This window comes from Schistocerca piceifrons, chromosome 3, assembly GCF_021461385.2.
Source record: "Schistocerca piceifrons isolate TAMUIC-IGC-003096 chromosome 3, iqSchPice1.1, whole genome shotgun sequence".
Taxonomy (NCBI): Eukaryota; Metazoa; Arthropoda; class Insecta; order Orthoptera; family Acrididae; genus Schistocerca; species Schistocerca piceifrons.
Genome location: NC_060140.1, coordinates 253456794 through 253480016, shown reverse-complemented (window position 1 = coordinate 253480016; position 23223 = coordinate 253456794). Strand labels below are relative to the sequence as shown.

General features: G+C 44.0%; 1 protein-coding gene across 1 annotated transcript in view; it reads right to left on the bottom strand.

Annotated features, from left to right (window-relative positions):
- LOC124788555 (T-cell leukemia homeobox protein 3-like) overlaps window positions 1-23223 on the bottom strand; it is a 434467-nt gene that overhangs the window by 99774 nt on the left and 311470 nt on the right. The window contains exon 3 of the mRNA XM_047255826.1: window positions 5418-5646. Coding sequence (XP_047111782.1) covers window positions 5418-5646 — 229 coding nt within the window. The remainder of the gene's footprint in view (window positions 1-5417; window positions 5647-23223) is intronic.

The following is a 23223-nucleotide window of genomic DNA, read 5'->3' as shown; positions in this document are numbered from 1 at the left end:
CCTAAGGGCCCGGGTTCGATTCCCGACTAGGTCGGAGATTTTCTCCGCTCAGGGACTGGGTGTTGTGTTGTCCCAATCATCATTTCATCCCCATCGACGCGCAAGTCGCCGAAGAGGCAGTGGCGTCATATCGAAAGACTAGCACCTGGCGAACGGTCTACCCGACGGGAGGCCCTAGTCACACGACATTTACATTTACTTTACTGTGAAGTGCCAAAGAAACTGGTATAGGCATGCGCGTTCAAATACAGGGATACGTAAACAGGCAGAATACGGCGCTGCTGCCGTCAATACCTATATAAGACAAGTGTCCGGCGCAGTTGTTAGGTCAGTTACTACTGCTACAATGGCAGGTTATCGAGATTTAAGTGAGTTTGAACGTGGTGTTATAGTCCGCGCGCGAGCGATGGGACACAGCATCTCCGACGTAGCGATGAAGTTTAGATTTTCCCGTACGATCGTTTCACGAGTGTACTTTGAATATCAGGCATCCGCTAAGACATCAAATCTCCGACGTCACTGCAACGGGAAAAATATCCTGCACGGACGGGACCAACGATGACTGAAGACAATCGTTCAGCATGATAGAAGCGCAACCCTTCTGCAAATTGTTGCGGATTTCAATGCTAGATCATCAACAAGTGTCAGCGTGTGAACCATTTAATGTAACATAAGCGGTATGGGCTTTCGGAGCCAAAGGCCCACTCGTGTATGCTTGATGACTGCACGACACATGGTTTTCCGCCTTGCCTGGGCCTGTGGACACTGACTCTGGACTGTTGATGACTGGAAACATGTTACCTTGTCGGACGAGTCTCGTTCAAATTATGTCGAGCTTATAGACGTGTACGGGTATGGAGACAAACTCATGAATCCATGGACCCTGCATGTCAAGAGGGGACTGTTCGAGCTGGCGGAGGCTCTGTAACGATGTGGGGCGCCTGCAATTTGAATGATATGGGGCGTATGATACGCCAAAATACGACTCTGACAGGTGCCACGTACATAAGAATCCTGTCTGATCACCCGCATCCATTCTTGTGCATAGCGACGGACTTGGGAAATTCCAGCAGGACAATGCGATACCCCACACGTCCAGAATTGCTACACAGTGGCTTCAGGAACACTCTTCTGAGCTTAAACACTGGCCATCAAACTCTCCAGACATGAACATTATTGAGCATATCTGGGATGCCTGGCAACGTGCTGTTCAGAAGAGATCTCCAACCCCTCGTACTCCTACGGTTTTATGGACAGCTCTGCAGGATTCACGGTGTCACTTCCCTACAGCACTACTTCAGACATTAGTCGAGTCCATGCCACGTCGTGTTGCGGCATTATGTGTGCTCGCAGGGGTCCTACACGATATTTGGCAGTTGTACCAGTTTCTTTGGTTATTTTGTGTATTTTTACGTGCATCACTTTCAGATTTTTCAGCTAACTTTCGGAGAAGATGGTAACATGAAAACAGATCTCGAAAATGGCAAGGAGTTATAGAAAATTACAAGCGGTATTTAACCCAGCATAATTTACAGTGCTTGACTGAAAGACAGCCTACATGGTTGGGCCTCCTGCCTAACAGCCTGCAGGTAACACACCTCTCAGATAAAAGTAACCATCAACAGTTTGACCTTACATGCTACTAAAACATATCTGACGTGGTTCATGAACTCACAGGTGGTACCGTCACATCACAAGAAGTTCTGTGAGGCTAGACAGAAACAGAAATACCCACCACACAATCGCACGAAAATATACTATAGAGTATTCGCATGCAAAACTATCCGTGTAACCACTCGAGACATTTTAATGATCATTTATTCAAGGTCTAAGAGAGGAGCTTTTGTAACGCGAAGAAATAAAATATCGCTGTAATAGGACTGAAAAGACATATAAAGGCATATAAAGGTAAGAGGGTTCCCATGACGTTAATGGGCGTGGAATCGTGGTGCCAGATATGCTTTGCCTCAGTCCCTGGAGTTCCTATAAGAAACTCACCAAATTCTTGAGGCGAGAACAGTTACAAAGTCTGCTGAATATATGAATTTTCGGAATGAATTTCCACTCAGCAGCGTAGTGTGCTCAGGCCTTAAACTTCCGCACATTCCATTGGCCGTTAAGGTGCAAATAATAGCGGCAAACACTTCCACCAAGTGGTAGTTCCGAATGGAGACGACAAATGGAACTTCCTGGCAGATTACAATAGTGTGCCGAACCGGTACTCGAACACGCAGTCTTTACCTTTTGTTGGCAAATGCTCTACAGATTGAGGAATACACGCATTACTCACGACCCGCGCCCACAGCCTTACTTCCGCCACTACCTGTCTCCTACTTGCCAAAAATTCACAGAAGTTCTGCTGCGCACCCTGCTGGACTAACACTTCTGAAAGAAAAGGTGTTGCGCATAAATGGCTTAGTCGCAGCCTAGGGATTGTTTCCACACTGAACATTCACTCTGCAGTGGAGTGTGCGTAAGTTTAAAACCTGGTGCATACTCCTCTGCAGAGTGAAAATTCATTCTGAAAGGTCATATGTTCAGTAGCCTTTCGAAGCTGTTCTCCACTCGAGAACTGACTGAGCTTTGTGTGAGAATTCCAGGGACTGAGGAAAAGTTAACAACTGGCTGGAGGAGGATTTGGTTGAAAAACGAACTATCCGAGATTGATGAAAATGTCAATGAACTGCGTGGTTCCCGTTGATACTAACGAGTTTACATGCGAGTTACAGTGGATTCTCTTGTTTTTAATTATTTTCTAGCGTTTTTCTTCACAGAGATCACGGATCTTGACCGAAACCAGTCGCTGGTTAAGTGGAAACGGCAAGTGGTGTCTGACCGCCAGGCTTTTGTTGTTTTCTGAACGCAGTCGGACAGTAAAAGAGCTTATGCAAATAATAGGTGCGAAGAGACTCCTTAACCTTGTGCAGGGGGTCAAAGTGAGTATAATAATACTTGCTTAAAGAATTAAATGCAAATATCAGAAGAAAGGGTGGATGCGGATAAATGTGTTCTTTGCCATACATGCGTAAGCCGTTTTGTACGTCAGCCTGTTACTGTGGATGATAAACAGGTCCACCACTTCATACCGGTGAAGAAGCACTAGTCAGGACACTGAGTGAAAGCTTGTAGCTGTACACAAAACATCGAGAAGTGGATTTCCGCTTCTGGATACGTTAGGTCTAGTGTTCTTTAGGACTGGGATGCAAAAGAAATATTTCATGAGAGCAAGGCATTTTTCACACAAAAGTCCTTTAGAAATGGCAAAACGGAGGAATCTTGAATACTAATTATTAACCCATTCCCATGTATAACTGCAACTGTCGCTAAAAAACATTTCTTGGGAAATGAAGTATGGCAGTTGTAGACTAGTCTTTCACTACCACGCTCTGAACGGCCCTCCTAAGCACGACATGTTATTCATATAGTTATGGAACTGGATTAATATTTACTCCTTTATTAAAAGAGTTTATCAAAAGTATTCAAGATGCGGGCATCTGGAGGCACATGCTAGAAGAGGAAGTCTCAAAAAATTGTTGAAGCTGTGTGCGAAGCCGAACACTAGTCAAACACGCAAGCTGTAGTTTACGCACTTCGAGGAACGCAATGAAGGACTGTGTGGAATACTTTACAATGACCCATAACGAGCACTTCGTAAAACCCAATACGTACAGAAGCTGAAATCATTAGATGTAGAGAGACATCGAGTACGTGATAATTTGATTTTTCCTTTACGACTAAATGGTAAACGTTCTATGTGTGAAAAGATAGCACATTTTATTGATAGATGCATCGATGGCCACATATGCATCATAATGAAGAGAGCATATCTCTCTACTTTTTTACCAGTCTTCTAAGCGCCAAATTGCCACTGTTTAGTCGTATCATAATAAAATTATACAATTTTCGTAAAAACGATTTAGAAAGTAATATTCTCTATATTGTGAGGGTGATATTATGTGGTCTCCTGTTAACTCTTTGTAGAGCCTAAACAACATGTTGGCCAACAAAGAGCTCACGTTCTATTTTGAAGATAGAGTATTTATACGTAACAGAAAATCGAAATATCTAGGGAAAGCGCTTGACAGAAAGCCCAGTTACAACAACATCTGTTAAGAAAAGCTGCCAAAATCAGATCCCGATATAACATTGTCCAGAAACTCTGGCACATCATGAGGATCCTCTGCATCGACTCTCCATACTTCAGATCTGGGATTGGTCTACCCTGTTACGGAACATTGATGCCCAGATTGAGTGAATAAATCTCACACAAGATGTGTGACACGCAGCTCAGCCGTAGCATGCGTCTTATAACTGATACAATCATACCTACCCCTAGTTTGTGACTGTCCATTTTCAGCCACATACCACCTCCAAGTCTATGGCTGGAATATACACTTATACGAGAGAACAAAAAACTACAGAAAAATCGTTACCTCACTGTTCACGCAGACATTCCAACCATCAGTAAACGAAGACCTTGCTCTCGTCACCCACCCTTGGAAACCGCAAAGATGTTAGTTGCCAACGGCTTTAATACTACTGACTGCTGGAGACATATATGATAAATTAATGCTGCGACAGAACAGCTTAAGATGCTGTGTATATCGACCAAGCTACCTGCATCGAATTGCCACGCAAGATCTCGTCGGGTTTTAACTTAATAACAACCAACACCGGCAGGTCTGCCGATTGTCTAGCCAAGTGCAAGAAAATAACTTCTCCAAGTTGTGACTGCAGCGCAGAAAAGCAGACAGTTTACCATCTGGTTCAAAAATGTCCTCTGAGGGCTTCCCCTGGTGATAATGACGCAGAGATCAATAGACTACATGAGGGGCGTGGATATTAGTTCGTAATTTGAGATAATAGTGAATACTAATTTTTAGTGATGTAGTCACACAGTAAAGAAATGGGGAAGATATTATGTGGAATTTCTATGTGGGAAGGAACGAGGTGCTAGAGATGACTGGGATACCAGCTGGAGAAGGAAAGAGTGGATTTGAGCTGTCATTTATGGTGGACTGGAATAGGTAGGGGAGGTTACATTTGGAATAAAGGGTAGGTCTCAGGGATGAATTCATGGTCTGGTAGGGAAGGTGACTGAATTTACGACAAGGAAGGACATGGAGTGTTCGGAGAAGAAGGGAAGGTGGAATGTGTTGACAGACTAGGACAGCCTACGGTGTTTTCGGAGTTGGGATTAATTTTATGGGAGGTGTATGGGTGAAGATAGTCAGATACGGGAAATGAGTTGAGGTGCACGACGTTCCTGGATTGGGAGGGAGCCGTTAAACGTGGGCTGCGTGGGGAGCCTTCTCACCCGATATAAGTGGGCACCTCATGAAACTCTGGAGTTACATTGGGATGTAGAACTATCCCGAGTGGTGTAGGGTGCTGGCCGAGCCAGACTTGAGACTCACCTCCACTTGGTCCTGCGGTTCTGGAACCAGGTCTTGACCTGCGCGTCCGTCATCTTGAGCGTCTTGGCGAGCGCGGCGCGCTCGGCGGACGCCAGGTACTTCTGCTTGTGGAAGCGCTTCTCCAGCTCGGCGATTTGCAGCCGCGTGAACGAAGTGCGCGGCTTCTTGCGCTTGGGCGGCGTCCGGTTCTGGTACGGGTGGCCGATCCGTCTCGTGATCGGGAACGTCGCTGCAACACACACGGGTGCGAGCTATCAGCGTTTGTTTCCTACTCTACTGCGGCTTACATCACACATGTACGGTGGGGTATCAACACGTTTCGAGACTAGCTCTGTAAAACGCGAAGGGGGATGCTGCAGTGAGTCCTGCGAGGTGTTCTGAATGGCACGCGTGCTTCGAGAGGGGACGATCATCATTGGATGGCAACGAGAGATCAGGACGACCTTCCACGTGCAAAATACCCGGGAACGTCGAAACATTGTGCAGGAGGATCGTAGGACATCAGTCAACAACAATGCTGCCATTGTCCGTTTATCGTACGGAACAGTGCAGTCAGCACTCACGCGTGATTCCAACACGCGGGGTGTTCGTACCTAGGCTGCTGACCGAGAAGCAGAAGGAGCACAGCGTCGATGTCTACCAAGAACACGGTTCAGCGTGTTCCAAACAACAGCACTTAGTCCAAGGACACTACGCGATATATGCAAAGGTGATAGAACTGTGTAGGAAGGTGTTACTATGAAGCTGCTTTCTGCATTTAAACATAAGCTTTACATAAGACGATAATTGCTACATAATACAAGACGTACGTTTCTGTCGACGTCAGTCATCTCCACGACCGCAAAAGGCTAAGCAGGTCTGCAGCGAGGCCAAGTGCATGTTCATCGTCTTGTTCGACATTCGTGGCACAATGCATCACGAATTCGTCCACAGGGATGTGACTGTCAACAGCAGCCACTACTGCCAAGTTTTAAAGTGTCTGAGTGACGACATTCGGCGAAAGCGACCGGAACTACGATGCGCGAATAGTCCCGAAATGTTTTGATATCCCCTCGCATACGTTTATCCTACTTTGCCAACAGTGAATTTTTTTCTTTGTTTCAATAGGAGAGTCGTAATTTCCGAAGTTCAAACCTCAAATAGAATAGATTAAAAAGTAAATTCGTACAGTGGCATTTGCTGTGACACCTAGAAAGATAACTCACTTCACTGTCAGCCCTTAAAAGAGCGCGCTTGACATTCTGGAGTGCTGAAGATGATGCAGAAGTTAGGGGCTGACGTAAGTCATTGCACTGAAGTGGTGGTGTATGCACCATTCGTTTATACAACTATGTAATCAGCGCTGTAAAATAGGTCGACGTCGAAACGCGACAGAAAGAAGCTATCATGTTTCGACATCTCCATTACCATACCGTACATGAAGTTGCCGATTTGTTGGTGTACCAAAGTCGAACATATATATAAAGAACGGTGTAACACTTGGAGCAATATAAGACAGCGTAAGAACAGTGATGGTGAAAGGATGTTAACCGACAGGGATCGAAGATGTGTATCACGTCTTGTGAAGGACAGTCGGTTTAAAATCCCACAGGTATTGCTGCTGTCACTGAAAGCAACTCCATCTCAACCAGTTTCATAAATGTTCCTCGTATATCTCTGGCAGAAAGTTCTTGCAAACAAGTTACAGACTATTATATTCGGAATTCTGCTTATGGTTTAGCTCACTGGTTCTAGGGCCCTTAGAAGGTTAAGCTAACCTTTCCAAGGAACTTGCAACACACAAATCGTTTCGGATAACGACAGAGGAACGTGACATGATCATATCGCGCTGTTTACTGTTTGGTGTAGCGTGGTCGATTTTATTAGATTCGCTAGCTTAACTGGAAACTAAGTTATGCAAACACATTTGAAATTGCATTAAAATATTATTCGCTGTATTCATTCTAACTCATGTGCTGCATTTGGTCTACATTTGTAGCCAGTAAACAAACTAAAAGAAGATAACACATAAATAAATTAATTAATTTCGAACTGCCCTAAAGAAATCAATACGCAATATAGCCGAACGTGTGAATTCGGCCTTCAGTCACAACGACAGCTTCATTGTAAATTATGCACGATGACATTTCCTATTCTGTGGTTATATGCTCATGTGCTAAGATTTTTACAGTATTTACATTTGTTCTTTAAACTGCGGCGTATGTAGAACACGTGTAAAATGAAAATAAATAGTTGATGATTATTAACTGTCGAGGGCATACTTTTCAGCCTGAAAAGAAGCCTCTAGAAACAAAGTTCCAAACAGCAGCACTTAGGTCCAAGGACACTACGCGATAAAACCACTACTGATGTTATATGCAAAGGTGATAGAACTGTGTAGAATGGTGTTACTATGAAGCTGCTTACTGCATTTAAACATAAGCTTTACATAAGGCGATAATTGCTACATAATACAAGACATACGTTTCTGTCGACGTCAGACATTTTTTTGTGCTGGTGTTCTTTCTTTTCTACAGCTCTCTCCGCCTCCGTCCATCGATTCTAAGACAAGGGCATATTAAGCATACTACTATTCTGGTGAGACTATTGTCTTAGAATGTTCAGTTGTTTCATTTCCAGAACCATATTTTTAAAATTTTAAAAGTTCTACTTTCAATGGAATGCTAAATATACGTTTCGCGAAACTCCTCTGTTAGCTTATGTCCCCTCTACTAATTTGAATGTTTCGTAGTAACTTAATTTTTAATAGTCCACTGGCCTCGAGCCTGTTTAACCCAGTCACATACCCCCTAAGGAAACAAATATAGACGTTCATGTACAGACAAACAAATGATTGCAGTTTCAGAAAATTGGATGATTTGAATTCAAGAGAAAGAACTTCACGAATTGAGCACATACGTAAGCAATTCTGTTATTCGGTTTGGCACTGATTGTTAGAGTGTTTAGAATGTCCCCCTGAGGAATAGCATGCCAAAATGTGTACAATTGGCGTATTAGATCGTCAAAATCCCGGGGTGATTGGAAGACCCTGCCCATAATGCTAAAAAACAGGCGACCTTGATGGCAGAGGTAGATTTTGGCAAGTACCAAGACAAGCAGTAGAAACTTTCTCCGACTGAGGGCGTACATTATCTTTTCAAAGGGTCCTACTTGTCGGGCGATAGTCAGGTTGACACCCCACCGCTGTCTGGGGCATCTCCAGACACATCTTCACTTGTCGTTGGGGCCCAGTTCGAAGCGGGACACGACTATGAAGACAGTTCTACTCCAGTCAACGAGATTCCAGGCTGAATGTGCCCGATACCACCGCAAATGGGTTTGTTGGTGTACAGAGGTCAATGGTAGTCGGCGCATAGGGCGCCGTGAGCTCGTGGTCACTGAAGCATCAGTTATACGTCGGATCGATTATGATGATGATTCCGGGACTCTGAGTGCATCTCTGACAATTACTCGGTCCTCATGTTCTGATGTCTCACTAGGTCGACTGCTTCCATCAAGACGCTGTCTTCGGCACTGGCTCAGAAATTCCTGCCAACATCCTCGAACAGATTTTTTTTTGAGTGTATATGCAGTTTGTGTGATCAGGCTTGTGTCGTTGCGCGCATTTTGACAGTCGCCAAATGCATTAAACGATGGCAATTGTTTCAAGTGTAAGAAGATAGTTTCAGGCAGTTCGTTGCATATTTATTTATTTATTGCTGAAGTTTTACGATCTGTTACGCACGTTGTAGAACAGATTGTAAATTTTACAGATAACATCTCGTAAGGCTCATATTGATTCGTTGTTCGTTTAACAACCGTCAGGTGGCTTGCGGAGTATGGATGTAGATGTAGATGTATCTTAAAACTGTATTTTTATTTGTAGCATTTTATGAAAATTCTGAAACTATAGTAAATGAAATGTAAGACAGGTACTGAATTAAAAACTGTCTGATTTTCAGAAAACAAAAGAAAGAAGACGGCTAAAGTAGAAGTTATAGAGAGTCCCGCTAGCAACACATTCTGGTACAGAGGCCTCGGAGAAACGGACGACCCCTTTTCCTGTTTCACTCGCGAATGGTCCGTGGCAAGAACGGTTTTTGGTAAGTCTCGAATCCAATTTTAACTGCGTTGTCTTTTCAAGAGATACACCTTGGAGGAAGCATCATATTCCTTGACTCTACCAGGAACGTACGCTCCCGGAATTTCAGCCGTAAACTATCCCGTTATACATAACGCCTCTTGTGGCGTCTGCCACTGAAGCTGTATGAGCATCTCCATAACACTTTCGTGCTTACTGAATGAACCTGAGATGAAAGGTGATGCTCTTCTTTGGATCTGTTGTATTTCTATCAATCGTCTTTGGTACTGATCCCAGACTGACGAGTAATACTCGAACGAGGGTTTTAAAGCTACGTTCTTCGTGAGTAGACTACACTTCGAGAGGGCAGATAAAATCACAGACACAATCCGCAAAAGACGTGTGCGATTCTGTTGTCATCTCCAATGACTGTAACTGCTTAACAAAGAAGATCTTTCACTTTTATGATCCATACCCAAAACCACAATGCCATGCCAAAGAAGACCTCCACCTCCTCCAAATCAAACCCGAAGACGTCTGTGACAAGGGTTTCTTCCGCCACAATAACATAACTATGGACTGTATAGGAGCCTGCTAAAATAGGGGGGGGGGGGGGGGGAGAAGGGAGGGCTACATCTCCCCCTCCTGGAACCTGGGTACGGACTGTTATTCACCGCTGAAGTCTCTCGAATTTCTAACAATAACTATCTGCGGCGCCATTAACTGCAGATTAATATTACTTGGCACGACGGTAAATACAGTGACTTAATTTTTAGGTTTTCACGCCGTTCTCTAGAAAATAAGGCAATTCCTTGTACGGCGGCGTTTTCCGCGCTATTCTGTAATCTAAATGGATACGAAGGTTTACAGGGCTGTGTTGAATTACTGTCACTGATCTTTTCCGTGTCTCTTCCGCGTAAAACTCTTCTTGAGCTGCAGAAAAGATCCGATCCAATACGCCAGCCGGTGTGGCCGTGCGGTTAAAGGCGCTTCAGTCTGGAACCGCGTGACCGCTACGGTCGCAGGTTCGAATCCTGCCTCGGGCCATGGATGTGTGTGATGTCCTTAGGTTAGTTAGGTTTAAGTAGTTCTAAGTTCTAGGGGACTGATGACCACAGATGTTAAGTTCCATAGTGCTCAGAGCCATTTGAACCATTCGATCCAATGCCCTGGAGCGTGGAGTCCAGAAAAAAAAAAAAAAAAAAAAAAAAAAACGACGGGAGCAGTATGCATGTCCGCCATCTGCCGCAAACTTCGTCAAAAACTCCCAAACCCCCTGTTGCACAATGGAATTTTAATAGCAGTTTATCGTTTATCTGGGCAAAAAAAGGACCCTTCATGGCTTCCAAAAAAGGCATTCAGTTTTACATTGCAGAACTGTTGCAGTAGATTCTGAATGACACATAAGGCTTTGCATAATCTGTGAGTCAGAACGCTTCAGTTGAAGCAGGAGATCCCATTTTGTCCTATAGAAGAGAATAAAAAAGTGTCAGTTTTGCAGTTCAAAAAAATATCCTCTCCAGGACATGGAACCTTCTCAACTCTATGAGGTGTAACAGAGCTCTAAATGTAGTCACAGAGCTACGAATTGTGCTGTCCAGTTGGCCTGACTGCATAGTAGTGTGACAACTTGGAGAGATGAGGATTGCCTTCGTTCAGTGTTAGGTTGTTAAAAGTCAATTTTACTGGCCAAACTGAGGGTGATTTTCGAAGATTTCTCTCGTTGATCCAGACGGTTACAGGCCCTAATCTACACTTTACATCACCTAACCAAAAACTGTAGTTTTCAGAACAGAAATTGAACAATTTTATTTGTGCCAATCAGAATAAAAAAGAAGCTTGAAACTGATAAAATGAAGCCATTAGCGGATTAGATGAGTTTTGTTAGAGAAGAAAGTATTGAAGATGACGTCAAAGCTAATGAGCTTTTTCTTTTTTTTTCAAAGTTTATAACTTGTTCCTCTGCTTTGTGGAGCATTAATGTTGGTTATTTTACAGACATTCAACAGAACTTTCTCAATCGTTCTGATTTTTTTCTCTTTCAGATTTTTAGTTTTCATTTCATAACATATTATAAGGCTAGCAGTAATTTTTTTGCTAACAGTCTCAAGCTATATTTCATAACTCACTGGATGTGCTGGATTAAATGTATGAGGATGAAATTTTGTACCATTGAATCCTAAAGGTGGGATCCATATTCATATTAATAACATAAAAATGTAAAAAGTAACTTCCTGTGTCCAACAAACAGTTTTAATCTGCGACGAAGTTTAATATTAACGCACACTTCGCTGTAGAGCGAAAAATTCGTTGATGGTAAAACATGCAGTTGACACATACAATTGAGTGTTCTTACCGCTAAGATATCAAAGTAATATTTCTTAAAAAAATTAGGTAACTATCAGTCGTCAGAGGTATAATAAGTATTGCAACTTTTTGCCACGGGGCACAACATGTTTCGTAAATCATCGAATGACCTATACGAGAAAATGGTTATTTCAGAATTTTGCCCCCGCTTGGAAAAATTTCTGCAGAGCGCATGATGAATGGGCTACAACAGGACCAGCAGCCAAAAAGACGCGGTACCCCTCGGACTGACGAGCGTAGGTAGGCCACCCATAGAGAATGAAGCAGATCTGGGCTACAAACAAATTAAAGTTCACTGCCGAATCTAATGAGACTTAATACGTGTTCTACATGGATCCAACGAAATAAAGAATGAGGGGTGTCGTGACCAGCCCCACTCCCCCTCCCCGTGATACGCGAATGTTCCGAGCATCTACATCTACATAGATACTCCGCAAGCCACCGTACGGTGCGTGGCGGAGGGTACCCTCTACCACTACTTGTCATTTCCTTTCCTGTTTCACTCGCAAGCAGAGCGAGGGATAAATGACTGTCTATACGCTTCCATACGAGTTTTAATTTCTCGTATCTTATCTTCGTGGTCCTTACGCGCAAAGCATGTTGGAAGCAGTACAATCGGTCTGCAGTCAGCTTCAAATGCCGTTGGTCTAAATTTTCTCAATAGTGTTTCTCGAAAAGAACGTCGTCTTCCCTCCAGGGATTCAGCATCTGCGTACGACTTACGTATTGTTCGAACCTACCCGCCTATGAACTGCTGCGATGTGTTCCTTTAATCTGATCTGGTGCGGATAGCAAACAATCGAGTAGCACTTGCGTCCTGCATGCGGTCTCCTTTACATATGAAACACACTTTCCTAAAATTCTCCCAATAAACCGAGGTCGACCATTCCCTTTTCCTAGCAGAATCCTCACATGGACGTTCCATTTCATTTCATGTCGCTTTGTAACGCTTCTCCCAGATACTTAAACGACGTGACTGTGCCAGTCACGACACTAATAATGCTGTATCAGAACATTACGGGTTTGTTTTTCCTACACATCCGCATTAACTTACATTTTTCTACATTTAGAACTAGTTGACATTCATCACACCAACTAGAAGTTTTGTCTAAGTCCCGGCGGATGTTCGAGTCCTTCCTCGGGCATGGGTGTGTGTGTTTGTCCTTAGGATAATTTAGGTTAAGTAGTGTGTAAGCTTAGGGACTGATGAACTTAGGAGTTAAGTCCCATAAGATTTCACACACATTTGAACATTTTTTTGTCCAAGTCATCTTGTATCCTTGTTGTCACTCAAATTCGGCACTTTACCGGGCATCACAGCAGCATCAACAAACTACTGCAGCTTGCTCGCCACACTGTCCGCCAAATCATTTATGTACATACAGAATAATATCTGCCCTATCACACTTCCGTGGGCTACTCCTGACGACAGGCTTGTATATGATGAATACTCGCCGGCGAGGAAACATACTGGGTTCTGTAAATTAAGAAGTCTCCGAGCCATCTGCATATCCGTGAACCTATTCCATATGCTCGTACTCTCGTTAACTGCCTGCAGTGGGGCACAGTGTCAAATGCTTTCCGGAAATCTAGAAATATGGAATCTGTCTGTTAACCTTCATCCATAGTTCGCATTGCATCACGTGAGAAAAGAGCAAGCTGAGTTTCATATGAGCGATGCTTTTTACAACCAGGCCTGATTCGTGAACCTGAGCTTCCCGGTTTCAAGATTCTGCAGCAAACCGATGTGAAGGATATTGGTCCGTAATCTTGCGGGTCCTTTCGTTTGCCCTTCTCATACACAGGAGTCCCCTGTGCTTTTCCCCATTCGCATGGAACTTTGTGCTGAGTGAGATATTCGCGATAAATGTAAGCTAGGTAAGGGGCCAATGCCTTAGTAAAGTACTCTTCGTAAAGCCGAATTGGGATTCCATCCGGACCTGGTGACTTACTCGTTTTCAACTCTCATAGTTGTTTCTCCACGCTAGGGTTGCTTATTACAATGTCGTCCATACGGGAGTCAGTTCGACAATCAACCGACGATATGTTTATACGATATTCCTGCGTGAACAATTTCTTGGAGGCAAAATTTAAAACTTTGGTCTTCGTTTTGCTGTCTTCAACTGCCACACCATACTGGTCAACAAGTGACTGGTGGAAGCCTTAGACCCAGCGGTTTTACATAGCACCAAAATTTTCTCTCGTCGCTCCCAGATCAAAAATGGTTCAGATTGCTCTAGGCACTATGGGTCTTAACATCTGAGGTCATCATTCCATTAGACTTAGAACTACTTAAGCCTAACTAATCTAAGGACAGTACACACATCCATGCCCGAGGAAGGATTCGAACCTACGACCGTAGCAGCAGCGCGTTTCCAGACTGAAGCGCCTAGAACTGCTCGACCACAGCGGCAGGCGCTCCCAGATCTTTTGTTAAAGAATGACAGTGGTAGTTGTATGCTTCACGCGTAGATCTTTTCACAGACGCACGAGCCTCTAATAACTGTCGTCATTTGCGCTGTCTTTTTTGAATCGAAAGTGCAACAGCCTCTGCTTCGTCAGCATCTTCCGAATTTAGTTATTAGACAATGGCGGATCTCTTCCGTCCTTAATCCACTTCCAGCCGGATGGTGTGGCCGAGCGGTTCTAGGCGCTTCCGTCTGGAACCAAGCGACCGCTACGGTCGCAGGTTCGAATCCTGCCTCGGGCATGGATGTGTGTGATATCCTTAGGTTAGTTAGGCTTAAGTAGTTCTAAGTTCTAGGGTACTGATGTCCTCCGATGTTAAGTTCCATAGTGCTCAGAACCATTTGAACCATTTTTTAATCCACTTCCTAGTCACATAATTTTCCAGGCTACGATTTATAATCTATTTAAATTTTGCCCATAATTCCATGACCATCTTACTGGAGCTAAGTGTTGTCAATTCACTGTCTAAGTGAGATGCTAGCAATTGCCGTACTCTTTTGTGGGTAGAAACAACATGGTTGATGTGACTATTCCGAAAGCATTTTGCAATTGCATGCCTCGACGTCAGTCGCTTGAAAGGTAGAGAAGAGCACAGAAGGAATAGCCACGTTAGTGATTGTGCATGGCATTGTTAGAGAAAGGAACACATCTGTTATGTAGAATGGAGCAAGGAGTGAGTACAGTAAACACAAAAAGAAACGGCGCCATAGAGATGTTCAATTTCTTCTTCCCGCTGTGGCAACGAGACACATCACTTGTCCAGTGGTTACGAAAGTAATGCTCTCAGCTGAAGACCGAAGGCGCGCTCACCGCCATATAGATGGTCTGGAGGCAGTAATACGACAGCCTCAGCGGCGGTTTCGCCCGCCGCTCGATCCCTAATGGCTAGAAGCGGCGGCGGAATGCGTTATTGGTTATCGCGTGGCCGCAAAGAGCCGTCGGTAATGACAGGCGCGGCTTTGTTGTGCAGGACTCTGCGCACCGGCATTGTACGAGAGGCGCCCCCTTCTGCAGCGATGACGGCCGCATATTACACAAGCCCTCCCACCCGCGCCACAAAAAAGGCAACCCAATTTAATTCCGGTGCCCTATTGGTCGCGCCGAGCCGCGCCTCTATCATTTGCCCCAGACACGGACTCGCTACATTGTACTCTGTCGGCCATGACTCTCTCTCTCTCTCTCTCTCTCTCTCTCTCTCTCTCTCTCTTTCTCTTCCTCTCACTCTCTGTCTACCGCTGTCTCCGTCGCATCTTCCTTCTCTCTCCCCTGATTGCTATCGAGAAGGCTCGCTTACGCAAACGCACCACCATCGGCTAGAGTGCCTGGAGGGATTTTTTTTTTCTTTTTCAAAGCAACGGAACGAGCGACGGCAGTAGAAGCAGAAGAGAAGGCAAGGGGAGAGGGCACGCGAGGGAAAGACCTCATTAATATAATTTTATTTCCCCCTCCCTACTGTTGTTCGCGTCCTACCGCGCCTCTCCCATCCTTCTGGCATGGCTAGTGCACCTTGACATTACGATGTTGTGGCGGTCGGAGGGGACTCCGAGTGCGCCTCTGGTGGGAGGGGGGTTCCGGAAAGGGGAGGAAGAGGGGCAGGTGGCACGAAAATAGAAGGTTTAGGCCGGGAGTAGATTAACCCATCATTAGGAGCCGGCGCCCATCCCGGGGAAAATGATGCGCCGTGCGGGGTGCGCTGGTAATGGTTATTGCCAAGGCCATTTTAATTACCGGCGCTCGTGACGCCGGCAACTCCGAGCTTTCGGGAAGGCCCGTCCCCGCTTTCCTCCTCCCGCATTTTAATATTCGGTCGCGCCGTCTTTACAGAAGCGCAATAACGCCGTTTCCACGTCTAGAAGAGAGCCTGCTATCTCGCAGATCGCGTTATTAATTCCGGAGCTCGGGAGGAGAGGAGGAAATGGAAGGCATCTTTTTCCCCAACCTTGACTTTCATCTTCCCGGCCGTTGTCTGAGACAATTGTGCTTCAGTGCGGACGGCGTTCGCGTGTGGTCGCTCGGTGATGAGGGTATCAGAGAGACGGCGGCGCAGTAAAAATTTTAACGCTCCCTACCCTCTTCAAATCCCCCTGCGTATTCATCAAGAACGACAGGATCCGCGCAGACGGTAATTCATTACTTCGGTTACACCTCGTAAAAACCTAAACGCAACTCGGTACTAATTGGAAAAGAAAAACCCCGAAGCAGCGCAGACCCATTGATTCTTGTTGAAATCCAATGTATTAATTTTCGTTCTTTGTCGTCGTATGACGCAAGGGCCTCATAGCACCTACTAAAACGCCGATAAACAACCGATGTTACACGGAAAGCGAAATTCGCAACTGGACTAAATATTTCTTGGTAGGGATGACTCAATATGTTATCTTGGATAGAGGGTCGTCAGCAGCTGTAGCAGTAAAACCTATACTGCAACCAGGCGTCTTTTTTATTTTTATTCTTCAATTTTATTTAGTAACGCTGCCAAATGTGAATAATTATCGCCAGATTCAGAGCTTACATGTTTCGTTTACATATTTTGCCACAGCTACACGACCCCGACAATTCTGCAACCACGCAATAAATGTATAGATCATCTGATGATGAATCGCTAGCTGATCTGAAACCGATAATCTCTTATGTATAAAAGGCAATGTCCCGACTCACTGACTGACTCATTATAGCCAGCCAAAACCACTAAGGATGTTGTTGTTGTTGTTGTTGTTGTGGGTTTCCGTCCGAAGACTGGTTTGATGCAGCTCTCCATGCTGCTCAATCCTGCGCAAGCGTCTTCATCTCCGAATAGCTACTGCAACCCAAGTCCGTCTGAATATGCTTAACGTATTCACCTTTTGGTCTCTCTTTACGAGTTCCCTCCACACTTCCCTCCAATACTAAGATGGTGATTACTCGATGTCTCAGAATGTGCCCTATCAACCGATCCCTTCTTCTAGTCAGGTTGTGACACAATTTTTTTTCTCTTTAACTCTGTTCAGTACCTCCTCATTAGTTATGTGACCTACGCATCCTTCAGCTTTCTTCTGTAGCACCACATTTCAAAAACTGCTTTTCTCTTCTTATATAAACTATTTATCGTCCATGCTTCACTTCCATACCTAGCTACACTCCATACAAATACTTTCAGAAAAGACATTCTAACTCTTAAATCTATATTCGATATTAACAAATTTCTCTGTTTCAGAAACGCTTTCCTTCCCGTTGCCCGTCTACATTTTATATCATCTCTACTTTGGCCACCATCCGTCATTTTACTGCTCAAATAGTAAAACTCATCTACTGCTTTAACTGTCCCGTTTCCCAATATAATTCCCTGAGCATCAGCTGATTTAATTCGACTAAATGTTTTGTTTTTAATGACGTTCGTCTTACATCCACCTTTCAAGACACTATCCATTCCGTTCAACTGCTCTTCCAAATCTTTTGCTGTCGCTGACAGAATTATAACGGCATTGGCAAAGTTCAAGGTTTTTATTTCTTTTCCCTGAACTTTAATTCCTACTCCAAGTTTTTCTTTGGTTTTCTTTAGTGTTTGCTCAATGTACAGATTAAATAACATCGGGGGTAGGCTGCAACCCTGTCTCAATCCCTTCTCAGTCATTGCTTCCTTGTCATACACCTCTATAATTGCAACTGCCGCCTAGTTTCTGTACAAGTTGTGAATAGTTTTTCGCTATCTGTATTTAACTCTTTCTGCCCTCAGAATTTCAAAGAGAGTGTTCCAGTGAACATTGTCAAGAGTTTTCTCTATGTCTGAAAATGCTATAAACGTAGGTTCGCCTTCCTGCAACCTTTGTTCTAAGACAAGTCGCAGGGTCAGTATTGCCTCGCGTGGTCCTACGTTTTCCCGGAATCCAAACTGATCTTCCCCGAGGTCGGTTCCTACCGGTTTTTCCATTCTTCTGTAAAGAATTTGCTTCATTGTTTTGCAACCATGACTTATTAAACTGATGGTTCGGTAATATTCATACCTGTCAGCACCAGCTTTCTTTGGGATTGGAATAATTATATTCTTCTTTAAGTCTGAGAATATTTCACCTGTCTCATACATCTAGCACACGAGATGGAAGAGTTTTGTCATGGCTGGCCTTCCCAAGGCTATCAGTAGGTCTGACCGAACGTCGTCTATTCCTGGAGCCCTGTTTCTTCTCGCAGTATCATGTCTCCCTTCTCATCTTCATTTACGTCCTCTTCCATTCCTATAATATTACCTGCAAGTTTATCTCCCTTGTATTGATCCTCTATATACTCTTTCCACCTTACAGCTTTCGCTTCTTTGTTTAGGACTGGTTTCCCATCTGAGTTCTTGATGTTCATACAAGTTGTTCTCTTTTATCTAAAGGCCTCGTTAACTAGCCCCTAAGCCAGAAACTTGAAATTTGCAGAGGGTGTTGATCTTATACTGTAGGCGTCGTTAAGAAGGGTGTTTTGGAAATTCATCCCCTAAGGGGGTGAAATAGAAAATGAAGGATTTTTGAAAATAGGTTTGTTACGGCAGGTTTGAAACTAGACCTACGAAAACTGGTATTTGTTTCCTTCGTCAGACATAAAGAAACACGCGTTTCAGTATTTTTGGGAATTTAACGTCAGTGGGGATGAAATAATGGGTAAAAGGTATCGTGGAAATAAATTATTGAAGAACTAATGAAGCTTTTTAAAAGCTAAGTCTATGAAAATTGGCATTTGAGTTCTCGGTTACAAATAAAGAAATACATGTTTCTGGAAATTCAACCGATAGGTGGGTGAAACAGGCGATGAAATGTTTTGTGAAACAATTTCGTTATGAAAGAATTTTTAAAGTAAACATATAAACATTTAAATTTGGCTTCTCGTTTAGAAATAAAACAATACACATTTCATTGTTTTTGGAAATTCAGCTCCTAATCTAGAGAAATAGGAGATGAAAGTTTTCATGGCAATATTTCGTTATGGAAACATTTTTGAAGCCACGTCTACGAATATTCGTATTTGGCTTCTCTGTCAGAAATAGCAAAATACACATTTCACTATTTCTGGAAATACAACCCGGTGAAATGTTGTATGGAAATGTTTCATTGTGAAAGCATTTTTAATATTAAATATTTGAAAATTCATATTTGACATTTCGGTTAGAAATGAAAGAAAGTGTGTCTTTGTTTTTGGAAATTAAACCTGTAAGGGATGAAATAGGGCAAGACAGATTCTGTGACTCATCATCACCCAGCCCAAATTGCTAAGGATAGAAACTTGAGATTTGGACATGGTGTTGATCTTATACTTTAGACATCGTTTAAGAAGAGATTGTTCGAAATTCCACTCCTGAGGGGGTGAAACAGACGATGAAAGGCTTTTTGAAACTATGTAGCTATTAAGACAAATTTGAAGCTACGAAAATTGGTATTTGGTTTCTCAGAGAGAAATAAAAGAAGTGGTGTTTCAACATTTTCGGAAATTCAACCTCTAACTGGATAAAATAGTCGGTGAAAGTTTTTTGAAAATAAATCGTTATTAAAAAACTACTAAAGCATTTTTAAGCGACGTCTGAGAAAACTGATATTTGACTTCTCACCCAGAAATAAATAAAATACTTGTTTCAGTGTTTTTGGAAATTCAGCTTCCCTAAGCAGCGAGATAGAGGATGAAACATTTTATGAAATTATTTCATTATGAAAACATTTTCAAAGTTAAATCTATGAAAATTTGTATTTGGCTTCTCTATTAGAAACAAAAAAATATTCGTTTCACTGGTTTTGAAAATTCAGTTCCAAAGAGGCTGAATTAGGAGATGAAAATTTTTAAGATAATATTCCGTTATATTAAAAAAATTTTTGAAGCTAAGTCTATGAAGACAGGTATTTCACTTCTCGGTTAGATATAAAGAAATATGTGTTAGGGGATGAAATTTTCAATGGAAATACCATCGCAAGATCGCAAAAATCATGATTAACAAAAACAATGGACTCCAACTACCAGAATCGCCTTTTGACCACAAGTGCATTCGCAAAAGACCATGCTTTTATGGCTTTAATTAGCGTGAAAAATTTAGAGGGCGTTGCAGTTTGTGGCTCAAATGGCTCTGAGCACTATGGGACTCAACTGCGGAGGTCATTAGTCCCCTAGAACTTAGAACTAGTTAAACCTAACTAACCTAAGGACATCACAAACATCCATGCCCGAGGCAGGATTCGAACCTGCGACCGTAGCGGTCTTGCGGTTCCAGACTGCAGCGCCTTTAACCGCACGGCCACTTCGGCCGGCCGCAGTTTGTGAAAAACGTAAAAATTCGGTTAAAGAAAAAAAAAATCTGTGCAGACCATAAGAGTCTAAACGAGCGAAGCAGCGGTAGATAAGCTAGTGGAAAATAAAAATTGAAAAATAAAAGAAAAGACGACGGGTTGCAGTAACATCTGGCAACCTTTATTCATCTCAGTTGCAGTGTTCCACATCCATAATGTATAAACGTTTTAAATATAGAAGAAGCTTCAGTTGCTCGTGTTGCGTATGATAGAGTCATCCATAATGAAGGACTCTCTGAAAAAACGCTGTCCGCATTTTCAGTCAGATATTAATAACACCTCTTAGTCATGCAAAAATTGGTAACTTGCTTTAAATGTTTAGGAATTAAAAGTTTTCACCACATAAAAAGAAAGATTATAATACCAAAGAGGCACAGTTACAAGCAATCAGCGGCGCGCGATTAGCCTAGCGCTCTGAGGCGCTGCAGCCATGGACTGTGCGGCTGGTCCCGGCGGAGGTTCGAGTCCTCCCTCGGGCATGGATGTGTGTGTGTTTGTCCTTCGGATAATTTAGGTTAAGTAGTGTGTAAGCTTAGGGACTGATGACCTTAGCAGTTAAGTCCTATAAGATTTCGCACACATTTGAACATTTTGAACAAACAATCAGACCATATAATATATATAGTTTAACAATGTCTAGGAATATTGTAGTCGAACGACCACGCAAGTTCAATTAGACTTTGCATCCTTGTTAGGTTACTACGAGATTGGAGGCAGTCTACAGGAGCTATTGCTTACAGAAAAATCGTGTAACCCATCATAGAATACTGGTTAAGTGCGTGGGATCCGCATCAATTAGGATTGAACAGGTGATAGTTAATGTACACAAAGAAGGGCAACGCGAATTATCACTGGCTGGTTTGAGGAATAGGAGAACGTCGAGAAGATCAGAGGAAATTCGTCTGGCAGACACTTAACCATCCCATGAAATCCTAGTTTTAAAGTTTCACGAACCAGCTTTAAGTGAGGAATCTAGGAATAACAGACTATTTACTGCACGGCCAGACGTTAAGCAGCCCGTACTTCACACGCGAACGGAACTGGAAGAATCCATGATGACTGGTGCAATGGGAAGTACCCTTTGCCGTGTCTTCACAGTAGTTTGCAGAATACAGATCCAGATCTAGACTGAGATGGCAATGTAAAGAGCTTAAACCATTGTTAATAGATATGCAGTGTGACGGCTAAAAAATCTACATATGCATGTACGTACGACATGCCATCTTAACGGTGTGATTTTTATATCCTCCAGATTCTGCAACACAAAATGCTTTTTTCCATCTTTTTATCTTTACCCGAAAATGTTTCGATACCAATGTGTCATCTTCAGTAGTTCTCGTTTTATTTCTGTAAAATACACTCCTGGAAATGGAAAAAAGAACACATTGACACCGGTGTGTCAGACCCACCATACTTACTCCGGACACTGCGAGAGGGCTGTACAAGCAATGATCACACGCACGGCACAGCGGACACACCAGGAACCGCGGTGTTGGCCGTCGAATGGCGCTAGCTGCGCAGCATTTGTGCACCGCCGCCGTCAGTGTCAGCCAGTTTGCCGTGGCATACGGAGCTCCATCGCAGTCTTTAACACTGGTAGCATGCCGCGACAGCGTGGACGTGAACCGTATGTGCAGTTGACGGACTTTGAGCGAGGGCGTATAGTGGGCATGCGGGAGGCCGGGTGGACGTACCACCGAATTGCTCAACACGTGGGGCGTGAGGTCTCCACAGTACATCGATGTTGTCGCCAGTGGTCGGCGGAAGGTGCACGTGCCCGTCGACCTGGGACCGGACCGCAGCGACGCACGGATGCACGCCAAGACCGTAGGATCCTACGCAGTGCCGTAGGGGACCGCACCGCCCCTTCCCAGCAAATTAGGGACACTGTTGCTCCTGGGGTATCGGCGAGGACCATTCGCAACCGTCTCCATGAAGCTGGGCTACGGTCCCGCACACCGTTAGGCCGTCTTCCGCTCACGCCCCAACATCGTGCAGCCCGCCTCCAGTGGTGTCGCGACAGGCGTGAATGGAGGGACGAATGGAGACGTGTCGTCTTCAGCGATGAGAGTCGCTTCTGCCTTGGTGCCAATGATGGTCGTATGCGTGTTTGGCGCCGTGCAGGTGAGCGCCACAATCAGGACTGCATACGACCGAGGCACACAGGGCCAACACCCGGCATCATGGTGTGGGGAGCGATCTCCTACACTGGCCGTACACCATTGGTGATCGTCGAGGGGACACTGAATAGTGCACGGTACATCCAAACCGTCATCGAACCCATCGTTCTACCATTCCTAGACCGGCAAGGGAACTTGCTGTTCCAACAGGACAATGCACGTCCGCATGTATCCCGTGCCACCCAACGTGCTCTAGAAGGTGTAAGTCAACTACCCTGGCCAGCAAGATCTCTGGATCTGTCCCCCATTGAGCATGTTTGGGACTGGATGAAGCGTCGTCTCACGCGGTCTGCACGTCCAGCACGAACGCTGGTCCAACTGAGGCGCCAGGTGGAAATGGCATGGCAAGCCGTTCCACAGGACTACATCCAGCATCTCTACAATCGTCTCCATGGGAGAATAGCAGCCTGCATTGCTGCGAAAGGTGGATATACACTGTACTAGTG